General features: G+C 48.8%; 9 protein-coding genes across 9 annotated transcripts; 5 read left to right on the forward strand and 4 right to left on the reverse strand.

Moving 5' to 3' along the window:
• Window positions 1-88: 88 nt before the first annotated feature.
• N7457_002904 (enoyl-CoA hydratase/isomerase family protein) lies at window positions 89-910 on the reverse strand (the record flags this gene model as incomplete). Its single annotated transcript, XM_057173950.1, has 1 exon — window positions 89-910. The coding sequence occupies one exon, from the start codon at window positions 908-910 to the stop codon at window positions 89-91; it is 822 nt and encodes a 273-aa protein (XP_057034101.1).
• A 290-nt stretch (window positions 911-1,200) lies between these two features.
• Window positions 1,201-3,111, forward strand: N7457_002905 (fungal specific transcription factor domain-containing protein; the record flags this gene model as incomplete). The annotated part of the gene is made up of 3 exons (XM_057173951.1): window positions 1,201-1,213; window positions 1,315-2,078; window positions 2,131-3,111. The coding sequence occupies 3 exons, from the start codon at window positions 1,201-1,203 to the stop codon at window positions 3,109-3,111; spliced, it is 1,758 nt and encodes a 585-aa protein (XP_057034102.1).
• A 343-nt stretch (window positions 3,112-3,454) lies between these two features.
• On the reverse strand, window positions 3,455-3,842 carry N7457_002906 (uncharacterized protein; the record flags this gene model as incomplete). Its single annotated transcript, XM_057173952.1, has 2 exons — window positions 3,455-3,671; window positions 3,709-3,842. The coding sequence occupies 2 exons, from the start codon at window positions 3,840-3,842 to the stop codon at window positions 3,455-3,457; spliced, it is 351 nt and encodes a 116-aa protein (XP_057034103.1).
• Window positions 3,843-4,090: 248 nt separating this feature from the next.
• On the reverse strand, window positions 4,091-6,145 carry N7457_002907 (uncharacterized protein; the record flags this gene model as incomplete). Its single annotated transcript, XM_057173953.1, has 4 exons — window positions 4,091-5,606; window positions 5,662-5,724; window positions 5,776-5,992; window positions 6,040-6,145. 4 exons carry the CDS (start codon window positions 6,143-6,145, stop codon window positions 4,091-4,093), a joined length of 1,902 nt encoding a protein of 633 aa, XP_057034104.1.
• A 401-nt stretch (window positions 6,146-6,546) lies between these two features.
• N7457_002908 (glycoside hydrolase family 18 protein) lies at window positions 6,547-7,874 on the reverse strand (the record flags this gene model as incomplete). The annotated part of the gene is made up of 4 exons (XM_057173954.1): window positions 6,547-7,193; window positions 7,266-7,500; window positions 7,582-7,606; window positions 7,690-7,874. 4 exons carry the CDS (start codon window positions 7,872-7,874, stop codon window positions 6,547-6,549), a joined length of 1,092 nt encoding a protein of 363 aa, XP_057034105.1.
• A 3,297-nt stretch (window positions 7,875-11,171) lies between these two features.
• Window positions 11,172-11,939, forward strand: yth1 (cleavage polyadenylation factor RNA-binding subunit YTH1; the record flags this gene model as incomplete). The annotated part of the gene is made up of 1 exon (XM_057173955.1): window positions 11,172-11,939. The coding sequence occupies one exon, from the start codon at window positions 11,172-11,174 to the stop codon at window positions 11,937-11,939; it is 768 nt and encodes a 255-aa protein (XP_057034106.1).
• Window positions 11,940-13,091: 1,152 nt separating this feature from the next.
• On the forward strand, window positions 13,092-14,026 carry pst2 (putative NADH-quinone oxidoreductase Pst2; the record flags this gene model as incomplete). Its single annotated transcript, XM_057173956.1, has 5 exons — window positions 13,092-13,118; window positions 13,175-13,260; window positions 13,315-13,711; window positions 13,769-13,855; window positions 13,883-14,026. 5 exons carry the CDS (start codon window positions 13,092-13,094, stop codon window positions 14,024-14,026), a joined length of 741 nt encoding a protein of 246 aa, XP_057034107.1.
• Window positions 14,027-14,686: 660 nt separating this feature from the next.
• On the forward strand, window positions 14,687-16,856 carry npl4 (nuclear protein localization protein 4; the record flags this gene model as incomplete). The annotated part of the gene is given in 4 exon segments (XM_057173957.1): window positions 14,687-14,779; window positions 14,855-14,985; window positions 15,003-16,512; window positions 16,575-16,856. The coding sequence occupies 4 exon segments, from the start codon at window positions 14,687-14,689 to the stop codon at window positions 16,854-16,856; spliced, it is 2,016 nt and encodes a 671-aa protein (XP_057034108.1).
• Window positions 16,857-17,617: 761 nt separating this feature from the next.
• N7457_002912 (ankyrin repeat domain-containing protein) lies at window positions 17,618-18,151 on the forward strand (the record flags this gene model as incomplete). Its single annotated transcript, XM_057173958.1, has 2 exons — window positions 17,618-17,842; window positions 17,870-18,151. The coding sequence occupies 2 exons, from the start codon at window positions 17,618-17,620 to the stop codon at window positions 18,149-18,151; spliced, it is 507 nt and encodes a 168-aa protein (XP_057034109.1).
• Window positions 18,152-18,242: the final 91 nt, after the last annotated feature.

Raw genomic sequence — 18,242 nt, forward strand, 5'->3', positions numbered from 1 at the left:
TGACTGCCACCGCCAGTCATACTTGGTTAGATATCCAATCAATTAATTTGTTAATGTAAACACATATTTTCACAGAATCCCGTGCTAGTTACAGCTTGCTGTGATCCTTGAAGTTGCCATGTCGTCCTAAGCCTTTACTGAACTTGGCCGCACCTGCGATAGCTTCCTGCGAAATCACCTTGCTTCCAGCATTGAACTCCTGGGATATAGCATCCTGAAACGAGGATGCCTCGTAAGCACTGTAATAGCATGAATGTCGGTCTGTGTTGAGACACAACTCGGGGAAGGCGATGAGCTGTTTTGCAATCTCGATAGCCTCCTTGAATGATTCCCCCTTAGCAACGACACGGCTGGCCAGTCCCATAGCCAGTGCCTCTTGGGCGCCTACTGGCCGACCAGTTAAGATCATATCCAATGCGCGACCTAGCCCAACAATTGCCTGCAGCCGGACAGTGCCTCCGTCAATGAGAGGCACACCCCATCGTCGACAAAAGACACCAAAAATTGCGTCCTCTTCAACCACGCGCATATCTGCAAGCAGACTCAGTTCTAGGCCTCCTGCAACCGCGTATCCAGAGATAGCACATATGACAGGTTTTTTGATAATCAGTCTGGAGGGACCCATGGGCCCCAAGTTGCGACCGCTCACTGGCTGGAGGTTGTCGCTGGGTATGTTTTTATCTGCCTGAGCAACGCCATGAAGGTCGGCTCCGGCGCAAAAGCTACTGCCAGCACCTTTTAGGACGCACACTTTTTGTTTTGTGTCATTCTCAAAGAGAAGGATAGCCTCGTAGAGCGCTTTTGCGGTTAAGGGGTCGACGGCATTCTTCCTATGAGGGCGATTAATTGTAACCACCGAGATGCCAGGATAAGACGAAGAATCTATTGTCACCTGCTCAAGACCTGCCATGTTCAAAGACACGAAAGAGTTAGTTGTAGAAGATCAAATGTTGCTGGTTGCCCGTTTCATAGACTCACATGCCTCGGCTAAACCCCACTCTCGACCTCTTCCTCCAACCATCACCGTCAGTCGGAACTACGCTGTCGGCCATAGCGCCATGTCTTCGGCATGTATCATCTGTCATAAAAGAAAGGTACCACATTGGCGCCCCACTGATGTATCCCTGAGCAATTGTTAATGGTTATAGGTGCGGTGCGACTTCGCCACGCAAGACCCATGCACCAACTGCAAAAAGTCAGATGTGGAGTGCAGGTAAATACATCCACCAAAGAGGAGACGAGATAATAGAAAATTAACATCTTATAGGCCATATACAAGGAAGCGCAAGAGGTTCACCAACAGCTTGTCCCCAGGGCGCAATGTGTCAAGCTCTGCTCCCTTAAATCAGACACCTCGGGGCTCACAGGTTCCCCCCGAGTCACCAGAGGTGCAATTGGCTTCACATCGGGACACTCTAAGCCTTCCTCATGGGATAAACGCCCTTGAAACTAATGTCGGACCGACCATCGCCAATAATGGCGAGCCATTCATCAAGGAAGAGAGCTATCGCGGCCGCAGTGAATATGTGGGCGGCAGCGTCCCGTTTGATGAAAATATGGTCAAACCCGGTCGCGAGACTACATACACCAACCCCAAAGCCTCAGCGTCTGATTTACAAATGCTCCACGATCAAGGGGCTTTTGAATTGCCTCCAATAACAGTTCAAAAAGAGCTAATGGCAAGTTTCGATACGCACTGTGCACCCTGGACACCGGTTGTGGACCCAAAATGGCTGGACGAGAGTGCGCCGCGATCAATGCTGCTCCTGCAAGCCATTTTTCTCGCTGGGAGCAGAGTCTCCAAAGCTCATTTGGACTACGGGTCCAGCGAAGTATTTTACCGCCGAGCAAAACTGCTTTTCTTCTTTGGTGGCTGTGATAATCCTTTGGTTTCTATCGTGGCCGCCTGTCTGTTGCATTGGTACAATCCGGTTGGGCCTGAGGATGTGTCTACCGATACGAGTGGCTTTTGGATTCGGACAGCTGGTGCAATGGCCTTTCAGATCGGGCTACATAAAGAACCGTCGCCAAATTCACGAGATCGTGGGCTTCGGAGAAGGCTGTGGTGGTCCCTAGTGGTAAATATCTGCCTGGATACTCGATTCGCGAAATACCAGCTAACATTCTCAGGTGCGCGACAACATAATTTCGGTGGGCGTTGGCCGACCAAGAACCATCAATTTACGCGACAGCGATGTGCTTCCACCATCACTGAATGATTTTCCTGTTAACAATTTCAAATCTCGATTGTTCTTGGCCTACTGTACGATCTCACGACTTTTGGGCGACACCGTTGAATCACATCTGCGACAAGAAATCACCCGACAAAGACAGGTTGATCTTGAGAATGCCGTCTACAGATGGGCGAAACAGGTCATTCCGAAGCTACGATCATCTGTCGCTGCTCAAGAAGATGCAGGCATCTGTAACCTCGAAATACAGCAGATGCTGATCATGTATTTTGTGGTGCTTACTATTCTTCATCGCTCCCCTACACCTGGTGGTGTACCACCTGCAGCATCATTAATCGCATCTTCATTCATTGCTGGGATATACGAGGAACTTTTGCTTCGTGATGAGCTAAGATATCTTGGGCCCGTCTTCGCCTTCTATCCATTATGTGCTGGCCTGTCCCTCCTCTCTAGCTGCCGCTACACCCATCTGCAGAGCACCGCCGAACATGAATTAACAGTCATGAAGCTCTCCCTACAAAAGCTATCCGAGAGGTGGCTGTCGGCGGTCGGGCCCTTGCGTGCTCTGAATCAATTAACTGAAAAAGTTCGGGAGCTAGGTCCGTTCGAGGGGCCATCACCTACCCTCGATCCGGACGCAGCGTCGTTCTTCGAAGGATTCGACACAAAACTCTGCAGACAATGGAAATCCATTGGACATTCGTCAGAGCCCACAAACGGAAATGCAGGAATTGCGCCCACATATAATTTGGCGGAGATCCACGATCCGAATGATCCACTTCGGCCCCTTGATGCACCGTCCGGACAGCCAGTGGATACTTATGATTTTGCTTCCCTTGAGGTCAATTTAGATCCATTCAGCAATAACTGGGAAGGGGCTGGGTTTGATTGGAGCGGCTCCTGGCTACTCAATATATGAAGACTACAAAATTCGAAGATTGGCGTTACGGAGGAGATGGTTGGTTGTTAGTTTATACCTTGTTTCGTTTCTTTTTTTAAAACTCTGCTTTCCCACGTTCGTTTCGAAATACCACCTGGGCACCCAGGATCGGTTATATCATCCAGAATCCATACCATCTATAGCCTACTTCTATTCCCCTTTTTCACCTCAAGATCATGAAACTGTCTGAAGTGATCCGAACACTCATGATTTGCAACGGTGCTGCTGATTGTGTTTGGAAGCTGGTCAGACGAAACGATCTGCTTGATCAAGGTCTCGACCTTTTTGCCACTCACCGTTATAGGAATCTCGTTTACTCCAATCACGAAGCGAGGGAACCTCTGCGGATTACATCCTTGAGCTCCACGGCAAGCTGTGCTGTAAATGGAGGTTCAGACTGCATGGCGATCAATAGGGACATCACTTCGTCAGAACCAGTGGCCTTATTCGCCCGGCACATAGAGTGGATGAGATGGTCGAGTTGAACGTATATGTCTGACAACCCAAAGCAAATATCCTGTGGGTTGAGGACACCGTCGCTAGGATTAAGTATTCAGTCAGCAACAATCTAATCACTTCACGGCACCTGTTCGGTGATTTTCGGTGGAAGTCAGTAATGCATCTGCTGTCAATGATATTGCTGCTCGATATTCTGGCCGGCTCAACCCCGCACAAAGCTGAGGAATTATGAGATCAACTGGAGGCTTCATTATGTGGAATAGCCGAATATTGCATGTTCAGAGACAGGAGCAGATCCCTCTCCCCCAGCTCCCAAGACCGGTGGATTTTGTATGATAGGAAGATTTATGATAGGAAGACAACTACCTGTGGTTCGGTTTCAACAGCTTCTGTGGTATAAGCAGACATTGAAACTAGGCATGTGCTTGAATATTCAGTAATTACAAAAAGCACGTTACATTGTTTGCTATACATAATGTCGCGCCTCGTGATGGCTAGTTCAAAGCTTCGAACTGGCCTTCTGCAAGGACCGGTGACCAGATGCCCGAGTTGCTGGCAGATCAACTCCCCAGGCAATACGGCAGTCCCATTGCAGATGGTCCTCTCCTCCTGAGGTAGCACCAGCACCGTCACTAACTGCAACAATGTCACGGAAGACCTGGTCTCCAACGCCACCTTCAGCAGTCAGCACCCAGCGACGCGCAATTTCAGTTGTCACGGGCTCATGGTCACGTTCAGCATCAAGGGCTAGCAGAACGCCCGACAAAATCCAAACCAAAGTAAACATAAAGCGACGACCATCAGCAACAGTCTCGGCGGGATCTTGAGCCGTGAAACGGGCACGCAGAGTCGACCATGCTTTGGTCAATACATTCCGCATTTTCGCGTCATGAATCAAGCCCAAAGTTCGCTCCAGCCATGTTCCAAACACCTTCAGACTGTCCTTCCTTAGAAGATAGCGGACGAATTCGCTAGCTAGCACGTTGGTAGTACCCTCCCAGATAGAGTTGACGAGTGTATTGCGCAGGATGCGAGAAACGTTGAACTCAGGCTCATCTGCCTCGTCCATATAGCCGACTCCGCCCATAGACTCCTGACATTCTTGGACTCCCAAGGTAGCCATTTTACTAATGACTGCTTTGGCACTGGCAGTCAAAGTCCGGAATACTACTTCGGCTTCCTTTCCGGGCTGAGGAAGGTGTGGAAGATTACTGGATGGGGTTGCTTTATCCTCAACCAGCCCGAACAACGCAACCCCGAACCATGCAAGGTTCATCGCACCACGGTGTCTCACTTCCATGTCTGCGAGGAGTCGCAAGTGCATTGGGATCAACCAGAGGGGCTCACCAACGGTAGTTCTTGCTTTCGCAAAGCTCTTGGTGATGCTGATGGCTCGACGCCAGCCAGCTAGAGAACCAATGAAGGTATGGAGGCGTGTGACATTGAGCAAAGGCGCGATCGTCACAATACCCTGGTCCAGCTCACCAACAAGATGCGCGCGCATATCCTTCAATTCCAATTCGGCTGTTGGCAGTTCCTTGGTGCCGAGTTTGTTCTTCAGACGGTGGATTCTGACACCGTTGGATACAACTCTAGATACACCGTCAGGTCCCACTACGGTTCGTCGCAGAGGTGCAAGGAACGTGCTGAGCTTTCCGGATGCTGTCTTTGCAAGCAAAAGAGTAACGTGTGCATCCGTTGCCGAGGAGAAGAACTTGAATCCATTGATGAGGTAGTCGCCATCACCCAGCGGATCTGAACCCGAGGGAGTCGTCAATGGTGAGTATGTAGCCCAGGTTTCGGTATTTTGGACATCACTGCCACCAGCCCTTTCGGTCATCCATTGGCCTGAGGTCCAGTGATCATCCTTTTCGGAGATCAAGTTCTGGAACGCAACGTGGAAAGGATGTGTGGATGGGAGCTGCTTGAGTCTTGGTGAGAGAATAAAAGCGGCACCATCGGTCATACTAATCGGACAAGAATAGAGACCAGAGGAAGGCGAGTACAGGTAGTTCCTAGAATCCTGGAATGAGTGGCTGTCCAAGAACTTCGCAAACGACAAATACTCACAATGCATATTGGACCGTCCGTCTGTGCACTCCCAGGCTTTTATCGTAGCCTGATGAGACAATTCTAATATGAAGTCAGAATATGTGGTCTCAGGGGCAGTTTTGAAGATCGTACTTATTCCGAGCACCCCATTTTCCCAATTGCTTCCAACCCTCAGTAGTAACCAGTCGATCATAGTCATATCGTTTACCCCAAACATTATGGCTCTTCACATATGGCACATTACGTTCAGCATCGCCACTCCATTCACGGACCCGCTCCGAGATAGCCTCGGCACCGAGCTGGACAAGATGCGGTTGTACAGATTGCAATGTGGCAGATGGTAGATACCCTGAAGAGTTAATAAGAAATGTCCCAGTCATTCATGGGGGAACTCACATGCCAGTGTCCGTTCGAGGCTGGGATCTGAAGTATAGGTATTCTCCAGTGGACTGGGCTCGGTGATGTAACCACTGTCTACTGTTGCAGGTTTTGGGGAGGCCATGATTGCTGTTATTCGGCAGTGATTACGGAGTACAATGAGAAGATCTGAAGATTATCTTTGAAGCCCCTTAAAGAATGGGGTTGAGCACGAGGACTTGAAAACGCGGGGATACTTAATTTGGCGTCGAAATGGACCTCGGCCTGCGGTTGTCTTATGAAAGTCGATTCCTTTCAGTGGCGTGTCGCATTTATGATCATACAACACGATCTACTGCATAGCTTATAATTCCTATCATGTAGTTACAATATCATAGCGTCTCGAAAACAATTGTTAATATATCATGATCGCAACAGGCGTCGATCCATGGAGAGCTCTTGGACCCATAACAATTTCTCACAAAGAAACCCAGAGCGCCGTCGTAGAACTCGACTTTTGTTTTTGTGTCGCTTTAGTAAAACATCTCACATATCATGCAGAGTGTTATATCCGGTCTCAACCAAGCTTCGCGGTCCTCGAGCATCGGAACAAACATGCCAGTAGAACAACCCGCCAAGTTTCGATGAAGTCACGAACTCCGCTTTTTGCTTTACTGTCTCTGGGGTATCGTATGTCACGAACCCGCCATCGGCACCAACGCAAAATGCAGCACCGATATTCTTGTCATGATACTCCTGTGTTCCCGGTCGGGGCAGATCGCGATAGTCAAAGACACCATCCTCACCACCGTGTCCGGTGTACCGCTGACCAGGACCATTACTCCCGAGGAACGACCTCCCGTAAACTGGCACACCAAGGATAATCTTCCTAGGGGTCACTCCCTGTCCTGTCACATACGAAACTGCCGAATCGCCCGATACACCTGAGCCATAAAGCTGGGCTTGATGGCCCGTTTCGGACTCCCAGGGTCCAGCGAAGTCGTAAGTCATGAGATTAATCATGTCGAGGTATTTTTGTGCTGCAGAAAGGTCGATGTTGCGCAGTGCCCACTGGCCAGCAGGAAGGGCGGTTGTAAGGACATATCGCGGAGCGGGTAGAACCTCCCTTAGGCGGGCGAGGAGACGAACATAATCCTTGCCCTGCTTGGAATCGGACGGATGTTCCCAATCGACTGTATAGCAGGTAGAATAAGTGATATGTCCCAGATTGCCCTTTCAGGATTCAGTATTGAACGCGATCTTACTATCAATCCCATCGATTCCGAACTGATCCACCAGTTCCCGCGCAGTCCGAACGAAGGTGTCCAGCCGTGAACGACTATGGGCTACAGCGGCGAAGTTCTCACTTCCTTTGCCCCCACCTCCCACGGAGAGGATGACTCTCATCTTAGAGTACTGTTGCTTCAATTGAACAAAAGCGCGAAGACAACCTTCAGCGCCGTCAACGGGCATCTGGGTATCGGCCCACTCATCACTGAGCTATAGTGCAATCATCAGTATACAATCCCATTGTTGATTTGAAGTGTTTTTGCAACTTGGGAAGGTTTCAACTAGACTTACATAAACCGTGCCATCTTCTTTCACCCTGCAAGAAACCAATTTGAGATTAGCGCATCAGCCATGTACACAAAATCGGTCCTGCGGACAACAGTGATTGGCTATGTTTACCAGGCAAATGCGTAGAACACATGTGAAATGAATCCCAACCGCAATGATGAAGGTGGCTCCTTTCGATAGATTCTCCAATTTGGGTAATATGCTGCGTTTGTGTACAAAGGTACTTCATACGGAGCCCCGGCAGCGGGGTCACGATCCGCGCCGCGTCGGCGGAAGAACCTGGAAGCTGAAAACATTGTCAAGATGTCGAGATCGAAAGGGGAAGAACTCGAGGAATAAAGGAAACAAGAGAAAGGACCGGAAATAAATTCAAGGAAACAAAAGTACAGTAAAAAATAAGAGAGTCAAATGAAATGAAAAGTGCCCAACGCAATGCTCCCCGTTTCCTTTTTTGGAATACATCACGTGGATCCTCTCCCCTCGTCGCTTTCACGGTCTCGTTGCGCTTCCACTAATCAGGCAGACAGTGGTGCAGTTTGCAGATGCACCATCTGAGGTCACTTTCACTAGTCCCCTCAATGTGAATGGTTGATCTAACAATTGGACACGACAGTGGCTTGAGATGCGGGGAATGCGGGTTGTATATGCACACCATTTTTCCAAACGCACAGAAGCACAATGTCGTACTGCGTACGGAGTACGGAGCCCTCTGTACAGAATATACGGTATGCAGTAGCCATTGCACTCTGGATGCGGGGCAAACCTGATCTGGGTTGCCTCACATGCACCGACTGTTACTCACTCAACTGGGATCACTCAACTGGGATCCCAGATTCGGCCGACGGGCCATCGTTGTATGACTCGCGTGGGATCTAACCAGTGGATACAACCAAATCCGAGAAGACAGACTTCCAAGGTTGTCAACCAAAGCGCGAGGGTGGAGCGTTATGCATAAGCAATGCACCTCGTGGTTGAAAATATGTACGCACAACGCCAAACCATCAGACAATATTGCTCAACAAAAGAAAATGATATAACATCAATCTCGTGTTGCATGCCCAGTTCAATAATGGATGATCAGTGCGGAGTTCAAGACTTGGCTGGAATAGGGGCAATGTAGGTTTGCTTTTTACCCCAGGTTGATGCTCAAAGTCGCTTACAAGGAACCCCGATTCGCCTATTGAGAGCTTATATTATGAGGCTGGGGAACTATACCGACTTGGGTTCCTCGGTAAGCAGGGATGCGTGTGGTCCGGTCTTTCGCTAGCTGATCAAGTCTAGAATGCACACTCTGAACTGCGTTTTGCAGATCCTCCCATTTGACTACGTCGCATGATAAATAGTCAGACGGCCTTGGGATAGAGAGTAGAGGACAAGGATCGTAAGAAAGGCGGTGTCTTTGCACGCGAGAAACGCACCTGTCACAATGGAATTATCTACAATACTGATGTTTCAATACACGAAAATCTTCACAAATTCGGATTTCTCTCCTCTATAGCAAAGATCATACACCTTTTGAAGCTCACTAGGATCAATACCCCCGCTATTATTCATTTCCACTGACTCAAATAGATATCAAGGAGCATGTCGGGGATTTGGATGGATGTTGGCGATATCGATACGCTGCCTCGGTCAAGATCATGTCCTGAACGCGTTCGGTCTGTCTACCCATGAGCTACTCACCTACCAAAGACTTGTTGTAAATATCTAATTAGTATGTTTGTGTATCAGAGTTGATGCCGTTCGAAAAATGGGGCATGTGGTGAGTGCAAACTATAGACTCCATTTCCTTCGAATCAAATAATGGATTGGATATATTGTCAATGTCTACGGAGTATTGAGCATTGGTATGTTGCCTAATCATTCTTGAACGTGCGGGCGACAAGATGAATTGTTACCAGTACAAAGTGTTAGTGAGGTTCTACCAACGAATTTAGTACTGGGAACATTCTCGGAGAAGTAGACCTATAGTCAAACTGCAGCTATACTGTAGGAGGCTGACAATCCGGTGGTTTCCTTAGCAAGCTATTTTTCTCAGAGTACCCCATTAGTGTTCCAGCTGTGGTATTTCACAGAGGGATATTGAAGGAGGCCGATATTTTTGAGGAAAGGATTATCGGAAACAATATCTGATGGGTAAATTTAGTTGAAGGGAATAGCCTGAATCGATGAATATAAGCTCTGTTAGCTGCTGATGCGGTTCATTTTTATGCATTTTGAAAGTCTTCAGGTCCTATCATCGCATACATGTGTGTAGTGAGTGATATGTGCAATTGTCGCAATCACCTGGCAGTTTGATCATATTTTTACTCTATATTTCATAGAATGTTCTACAATAGCTGTGAGATCTCGGGAAGATAGTTTAATAGACAATTGAATAGACGTCTGCTACGATTTCTTGATCATTTCATCAGCCTGGGGTCCCAACTTTCATGGCCATATCCTACAACTAGTCACTCCAACCCTTCAATTGCTATGTAGGTATTATTACTTGCAAAACGTGATGGGCTCACAACATTTTGCCATCAAATATGTTGTACGTCAGCTCTCTGCAGAGGCGGAGGTTTTAGACCCCAACTAGAGCTCTTTGGCGTAGTTAACGCTATTATCATGGCGAGTAGAAATTATTGATTACAAATAGGCTAGATGGTAGATCAAAAATTCACTAATAGTACACATTGTCAATCACAGCTCGATGTAGATGGGTGTTGTATTCATCGATGAGATATTCAACAAGATGTCCAATGAACTGATCTACCACCGGAGCCACTGGCTTCATTGGCTTCATTGGCCGCGCCACTGGAGTGGAAGCTCTCACGGGTGGCTATTGACTGCGAATTTGTCTTTGGAAATCTTCTCAGGAATTGGAGGCACTGTTGTCCGATTGCAGTAAACTTCCCAGACCTCGCCGATGAGGTGGCCTTCGACGAGAAGTTAAATGGCGTGGATTATGTTCTTCATCTTGCATCGCCTCTTCCCCATGGAACTAAGAAAGAGACATATTTTTCTCCGGCCTTCAAGGGAACTTTGGCCTTGTTGAAAGCAGCAGCGAGGGCGTCGACCATCAAAAAGATTGTGTTTACCTCATCGATCGCTGATGGAGTGATTCAAGGTATCATATCTCCATTTTTCATGTATTCAAGGAGAATAGTGTTGACATACTTCTCAGAGGACAATGATTGGGACTTCTCGGTTGATGAGAAAGCGAATCTAGGGGACCCTAAGAATTACCTGCTTGAATATAAGAATCAAATTCAAGTGAAACTGTACGTACATACTTCGTACTGCCTGCGACGTATGTCGGATGCAAACAGGGCAAACATTGTATTGCCACCTAATTTCTAAGGCGGCAACCGGAGAACATCTCGGATAGCTCCTCCTTCATCAATTGATACTCTTTCCTTGAATATTCTTCTCCGTTTCAATCTCAGCCCAAGAAAATTTGATATCTGCGATTGCTACGATACTGGCGACCCTTGATAATCTACCGATAAGGAGAGTGTGTACAGCGCAGTCAGGTACATTTATTTACCTATCACGCAAAGACCCTCGATCTCTTTACCCTCAACACTTAGCCTGAGCTCCATCAAGACATGGCTGCCGATACCCAAAGCGCTGCTGCTGCGCACATCTTATCAGCCGAGCCGACACGCGATCCAAGCTATAATGACTTTTCTTTTACACCTTTTTTGCGCAAGAGCTTCGGCTTCGGACTCGCCAGCGATGTGCCCGTCTGCAAAGCTTACAGTGAAGGACACTGCCCATTAGGACCCGCCTGCCCAGATCGTCATCCTACTCCATCTCGCGTGACAACATCAACTACCACAGCTTCCGGAATGGCGCCATCTACAACACACGGGTCCCTGGTTTGCAAACATTTCCTCAAAGGACTATGCAAGAAGGGCTTGAAATGCGAATACCTTCACGAATACAACCTTCGCCGAATGCCAGAATGCCAGTCATTTTCGCGATCCGGATACTGCACCAATGGTGATGATTGCCTCTACCAGCACGTCCGCGAGGAGGCACGCCTGCCGCCTTGCGAGCACTACGACCGCGGATATTGCGAGTTGGGACCACTTTGTGCCAAGCGACATGTCCGCCGACGTCTGTGCACCTTCTACCTGGCCGGGTTCTGCCCCGACGGCAAAGCATGTGCTGATGCCCACCCGCGTTGGACGGAGAACCTACCCCGGCCTACAATGCGCACTGAAAAAACGGAGGAAGAACTAGAGCACGAACGAGCCCTCATTCGTGAAGAACAAGAACGGGAGAAGGAGCGGGAACGAGAATGGCGCAACGAACGTGGACGGGGTGGTGGGTTTGGGCGTGGTCGCTTCCGCGGTCGTGGAAGGGGTTAGGTGGATTCCCCCGTCTTACCACATTATTCTTTTCTCGGCGACATTGCATGGCATGGAGTGAGGTTTTGCTTCGGCAAGGGTCTTTAGTTTCTTTCGTTTACGGTTCTTGCGCTAGCCCCGCGATACCCCATTGGATTTGATGCAAAAATATTTACAAGGAACCCCGTCTTCCCTCTTGAGTTCAATGCCTCCGGTGATAAATGTAGACCATCACTTTCCTAGCCTTTGCGCCATGTCTGCCGTTTGCTAAACTTGCTCCGTTAGACAATAGACCCCTAGCACCGTGCAACCAAATTCTCTTTAGTGTCAGTATTCAGCCACTGGAGCTAGGCACACCGATGTCAGCTTAGCCACTAATCTGAGTCGCATAGTGGGGATCATTTCCCATCTGGCCGACGGAGTACTCCGTATGCTGCTCACCAATGCTCCGTCAACCTTGGGCAAGTGAATGACATCATACTTTGAGGAGCACAGCTAGGCGTATATCCTTCTGATTCCGGAGACCAAAAGAAGATCATAGATGACCTCACGAGGTACTGTAACCTCTCCTCATACAATGGTTTGGGGTCCTACTTGGTGGTATTCCGAGGATGCCCACCCTTAGCGCATAAATTTTCATTTGTCAGTTCTCAGTAAGAATTCACTAAGGCCAGAGCTACACTGCCAGGACAGCTCGGGCGAGAGTCTCCACTACCCCACTGTCTGCACTAGTAAAATGTTTCATGCTGATACAAAGGTTCTTATATGAACTCACTGGGATAAGACTGCGCTGGTATTGGTATTACGATAAGGCTAGTCCTTAAATAGGCATGGTGTAGCCAAGGCGCTAGTGGCGTTCTCGCCCGAGCTGTCCTGGCAGTGTATATCGGAGTGGAGTCGTTCTTAGCCAATTATCTTCCGTACCAGCTCTGTCATCGATGACTATTTGCCTTTGCGAAGCTTTATTGCGCTTGCTAATCTATTATTAAAAGATCAGGTAGAGATACTTGGTGCTCCGTACTGTAATCACCGTTCCCGAGGTACCGAGTACATTCTTTCCTAGTGGGGTGTCTATCAGTATAAGCTCCCCGCCCCTCCTACTTAAAGACCCAGTTTCTCTCTCACCTTTTCCTCCAGAACTTTCCCTCCGCATACTAGAAAAAAAAATTCATCATGGCTCCTAAGGTTGCAATCGTCTACGTACGTCCCCCAATGGCTTCATCTTTCCTCCACCTCCTCGCTAATACTCCCCATAGTACTCCACATACGGCCACATCCAGGCCCTGGCCGAGGCCGAGAAGAAGGGCATTGAGGCCGCTGGTGGTCAGGCCGAGATCTTCCAGTCAGTCGTACCGGTCCTTTTTCCTATAGCATTAAGTAACCTTTGAATATCTAGGATCGCTGAGACCCTCAGCGAGGAAATCTTGGGCAAGATGCACGCTCCCGCCAAGGCTAGCTACCCCATTGCTGAGCCCGCCGACCTCCTTGCCTTTGACGCTGTTCTGTTCGGTATCCCCACCCGTTACGGTAACTTCCCTGCCCAGTGGAAGACCTTCTGGGACAAGTCCGGTGGCATCTGGGCTACCGGTGGCTTCTGGGGCAAGTACGCTGGTCTCTTTGTCTCCACCGGTACCCAGGGTGGTGGTCAGGAGTCTACCGCTCTTGCTTCCATGAGCACTCTTGCTCACCACGGCTTCATCTACGTTCCTCTCGGTTACAAGACTGTCTTTGCCCAGTTGAGCAACTTGACCGAGATTCACGGTGGCAGCCCCTGGGGTGCTGGTACCTTCGCTGTAAGTTAATATAACAACCTCACGATACGTTTCCTTTGCTGACCATTCTGACTACAGGGTGCCGACGGCTCCCGTAAGCCCTCTGAGCTTGAGCTTGAGATTGCCACTGCTCAGGGTAAGGCCTTCTACGAGACCGTTTCCAAGGTCCAGTGACTGCATGATGGTGCCGAGTCGAAGCCGGAGAGCTCGACTCCTGCTGCTGAGGAACCTGTCAAGCAGGCTCCCAAGGAGCAGCAGGGTACTCAGGAACCTGCGAAGACGGAGAAGAGCAATGAAGGACCATGCGGTCTGCCCAAGAAGTGTGTCATTCAATAGACATGTGTCTTGTGCTCTTCCCTTTTCTGTTATTCTCCCTGGGGCGTTCTCTCAGGCGTTGCGACTTCTTACGATGATATGGATATCCCACTCGCTTTTCTATCTTCCAAAGTACAACTATCAATAGCCTAACTAAGGAATAATACTACATACCTAACTACCTACCTATTGTACTTTATATATGATTTATTTCTGTAATAATCCGTGCCAACAGCTGAACTTTGATGATTACATGTAGGTACAGTAGGTACCCGGTCCGTAGGTATCTAACGTATTAAACGTTGTAGATGATTGGTTGTACCTAGGTAATTGATATTTGGTCTCAAAATGTTTGATATACTGACCCCAAAACTGACACTACTCTGTATATTGGATGCCAGCAAGCTACCTAGGTATTTATTTACATCTAACACTTGGTGGCAGCAATGTCGGTATCCATGGTCACGACTTTACCCGCGCTTTACCCAAAACTCCGCCTTCCAGCGCGGGGTGTTCTGTCAGCCAAGTACCATACCGCCCGGCATCTGTGACGTGACCAGGGAAGCTTCCAATCGAGCTTCCCTTCTTGCATGTGTCTTCTTTTCATACCTATGATCCTAGTACGGTGAAGATACTGCCAACCTTCTCCTTTGTCAGTGCGATCCCTTTTCAGAGGCCAACATGGCATCTATCCTTTTGCGATTCGAGAGTCGAAACGGCCAATTTCGAGTCACAGTCAGCCCGGAGGAACTCTTCCCATCGCTCCAAAAAAAGGTATGTTTGGCTCTTGGTTAGGAAGGAAATGAAAGTAATGTGAGGCCTTCAAGCTAATGAAGTGAACAATATCAGATTCTAGAACACCTCCCAGAAAATGTCGAACCTTCATCCATTTCCCTCTCAAATAAACCGATCGGCACAGGTGGTGAGGAGAGAGAACTAGAAGCTTTGCAAGGGGTTTCGCTGCAGAAAGTCGGTCTCAAGTAAGCATCCATATCAGATTGGGGTCTACAGAAGGAATCACTCACGCGGTCCTGGTTTCAAGGCATGGGGATAAGCTCTTCGTTGGCTACAAGGAACGGACACAACATAATGGACTCTCGAACGGCAACAAACCCACGACCTCAGAGCAACGATTGAATGGAGCGCCAATTTCCGAGCAACAGACGGTTCCGATCAGGTCACAACCGATCCCTTCCGCTCCCGGCAAGACAAAGACACCGTGGGAGCTCGTACAGCAGTCTCCGCTAGATAATTTGCTGGACAAGAAAGATGGCAAAATCAAACGTGGCATGGACCACAAGATGTGTAGACATGGTCCTCGGGGCATGTGTGATTATTGCATGCCACTCGAGCCTTACGATGCGAAAAACATGGCAGAGAAAAAGATAAAGCACCTTTCTTTCCATTCATATTTGCGCAAAATCAACGCTGCAACAAACAAGCCCGAAATGGGAACCTCGTTCATGCCTCCTCTCAGCGAACCATATTACCGAGTGCGGCCCGACTGCCCATCAGGACATTCGCCTTGGCCAGAAGGAATTTGCACCAAGTGCCAACCAAGCGCAATCAGTCTGCAGCCACAGGACTTCCGTATGGTAGACCACGTGGAGTTCTCCTCACCCGATTTGATCAACTCCCTCCTTGATTTCTGGCGAAAGTCAGGCGCCCAACGACTGGGTTTCTTATATGGGACATACGAAGAGTACACCGAAGTACCACTAGGTGTCAAAGCTGTTGTGCAGGCGATCTATGAGCCCCCACAAACGGGTGAAGTCGATGGCGTCACACTTCATGACTGGCACAATGAGAAGGAAGTAGATGAGGTGGCCCGACTCTGCGGATTGCAGAAGGTTGGTGTCATCTTTACTGACCTAATTGATGGAGGTCGCGGAGACGGTTCAGTGGTCTGCAAGCGGCACATTGACTCTTATTTCTTGTCTTCACTTGAAATTGTCTTTGCTGCAAGATTGCAAGCACAAAACCCCAAGTCCACGAAATGGAGTCACACAGGACAGTTCGGCTCGGACTTTGTAACATGTGTGCTCACCGGAGACGAAACAGGTGCAATTGCTATCAGCTCATACCAAGCCTCTGTGTCTGCAGTTGAGATGGTGCGAGGAGATATTATTGAACCCTCCGCGGACCCAACGGTGATGCTCGTGCAATCAGAGTATGATGAAGATGTCGGAAGCAGGACACGATATATCCCTGAAGTCTTTTACCGACGAATTAATGAGTACGGTGCAAGCGTTCAGGAGAGCGCAGAACCGAGTTTCCCAGTCGATTTCCTCCTAGTTACCCTCACCCATGGATTCCCGACAGAATCAAGTCCGTTGTTCACCAACAGTACATTCCCTATCGAAAACCGCGAAGTTGTCGGCCAAAGTCAAGAGCTTCGACACGTTGCCCAGAAACTCATGTCCCATGGTGATCCCAATAAAGCCATCCAAGGCATTTCCGACTTCCACATCCTGTGTTTCTTGCACGGAGTTGGCACATTCAGCAAGGTCTGTTCTCTATCATTTAGTTTGTACCTCCATGCATGTGAGCCTAACAAGATTATGAATAGGATGAGGAGTCTCTCCTCTGCCGTGTTGCCAAAACAAAATCCGCCGCCGAGGGCATGCAGCTCGTGAATACCCCAGGATGGGCGACGTTGATGACAATTCTTCAAGAGAGTGGTGAGCGGCCCCCTAAGCGCCCCTGGCCTGTCCCGGCACAGCCTTCTCGCCCGGATTCCCAAACCCGGAGACGTCGCAGTCCCCTATCTTCCACTTTACCCCGATCCATATCTCCAAGCCCTGAGAGTGAGCAGCTTGCTAAGAGGTTTAAGGGAGCTAGTTTAGAGTGACGGGTTTCGTCTTTCCCTCGGTTTCATCGCACTCTCCCAGATCCCTCGGTTTATTTCCCCGCATCGTGCCCAGGAAACACAAAAATCACCTTTGTGAATGTGAATCGCCTTTTTGTCCGAGACGTCATCGATCCCTGGTCGTGTGGTGAGGATTTGATGGTTCAGAACTGAAAGGTAGATCAGGTAGACAAGGTCGACGGGTCTGTCAGTTACCCCAAGGGAGGTTTATGGCTTAGAATTTAGCAATATGAGAACTATACCTATAAGCATGCATATTTGTGAGGGGTAATCTAACATGATTCGTCTCTCAAGGCAGCCTCACCCGCAGGAGGGACGGGAGTTGACTGGGACTATGTACAACGATATCCCGCCAAACCTGACTCCCATCATGCAGGGAGAAGTACCTCTTGCTCCTTGGAGATCTGAGAAGCTTGGATGGTGTAAGGATCTGAATTGGCACCCTTGGAGGTCTATGCCATATGATGACTGTCGCCTATGAGCAGCATACGGAGTAAAGTCGTGCCCTACAACTACTCCGTACATTAGTCTAACTTACAACAATGTGCGGGTCTTCTCTTGACCCTCTGCTCATTTACGGTCCCTGGGCAGCCCCAATGTCCTTGTTTTGTGATTCCAACTTTTTTGAGACATCGATAGACCTTGCAACCAACATCGATTCCTCCATGGAGTTACGAACAGTTGATCGAGACGAAACAACACTCAGGATAGGAGTTTATGAGCTCCATCGAGGTCTTGTAGCCATGCAGAAACGCGATCCCACCCCTGGTGAGATTATGAATATCTCACTACATGAGTCAATATGTCGCTGGCGAATCGGCCACCTTGGTGACGGAAGCAGAGCAGAACGGTCTACAATGCAGGCTTCTTACGCTCTAGTCAATCATCTTTGGTATTCCTGCAAGGGCAAAGACGTCACGAATTCCGCTAAACCGGACTGGAAACAATCGAGTAGCCATCAGCGAGTGGTCTTTACGGAATGATCAAACTTCAAGACTTTGCTCCACAGTGGTGGGGATATCAATGCTGCCAGCGACTACGGATGGACGCCTCTCGCCTGCACCACATGGAGAGGTCATATTGACGTTGTTGAGCTTCTCATCGACAGCGGGGCAGATTCTAGCATTGCTGGTAACAACGGAGACACGCCTCTTCATCTCGCCTCATTCCGGGGTTATCTCGATATAGCAAAGCTTCTCCTTGGCAACGATACGGTTACTAGCGTTGCTGACCACAACGGATCCAAGTCTCTTAGTCTGTCTTTATCGGAGGGTTAGCTTGAGGAAGCCAGGCTTCTACTCAGATATAGGGTGGCAAGATGGCTACGGAAAAAGAACGTCTGACACTTACATTTAGCCGCATTCAGTG

The sequence above is a fragment of the Penicillium paradoxum genome (assembly GCF_028828445.1).
Source record: "Penicillium paradoxum strain IBT 22861 chromosome Unknown utg000003l_segment0_segment0, whole genome shotgun sequence".
NCBI classification, from domain to species: domain Eukaryota; kingdom Fungi; phylum Ascomycota; class Eurotiomycetes; order Eurotiales; family Aspergillaceae; genus Penicillium; species Penicillium paradoxum.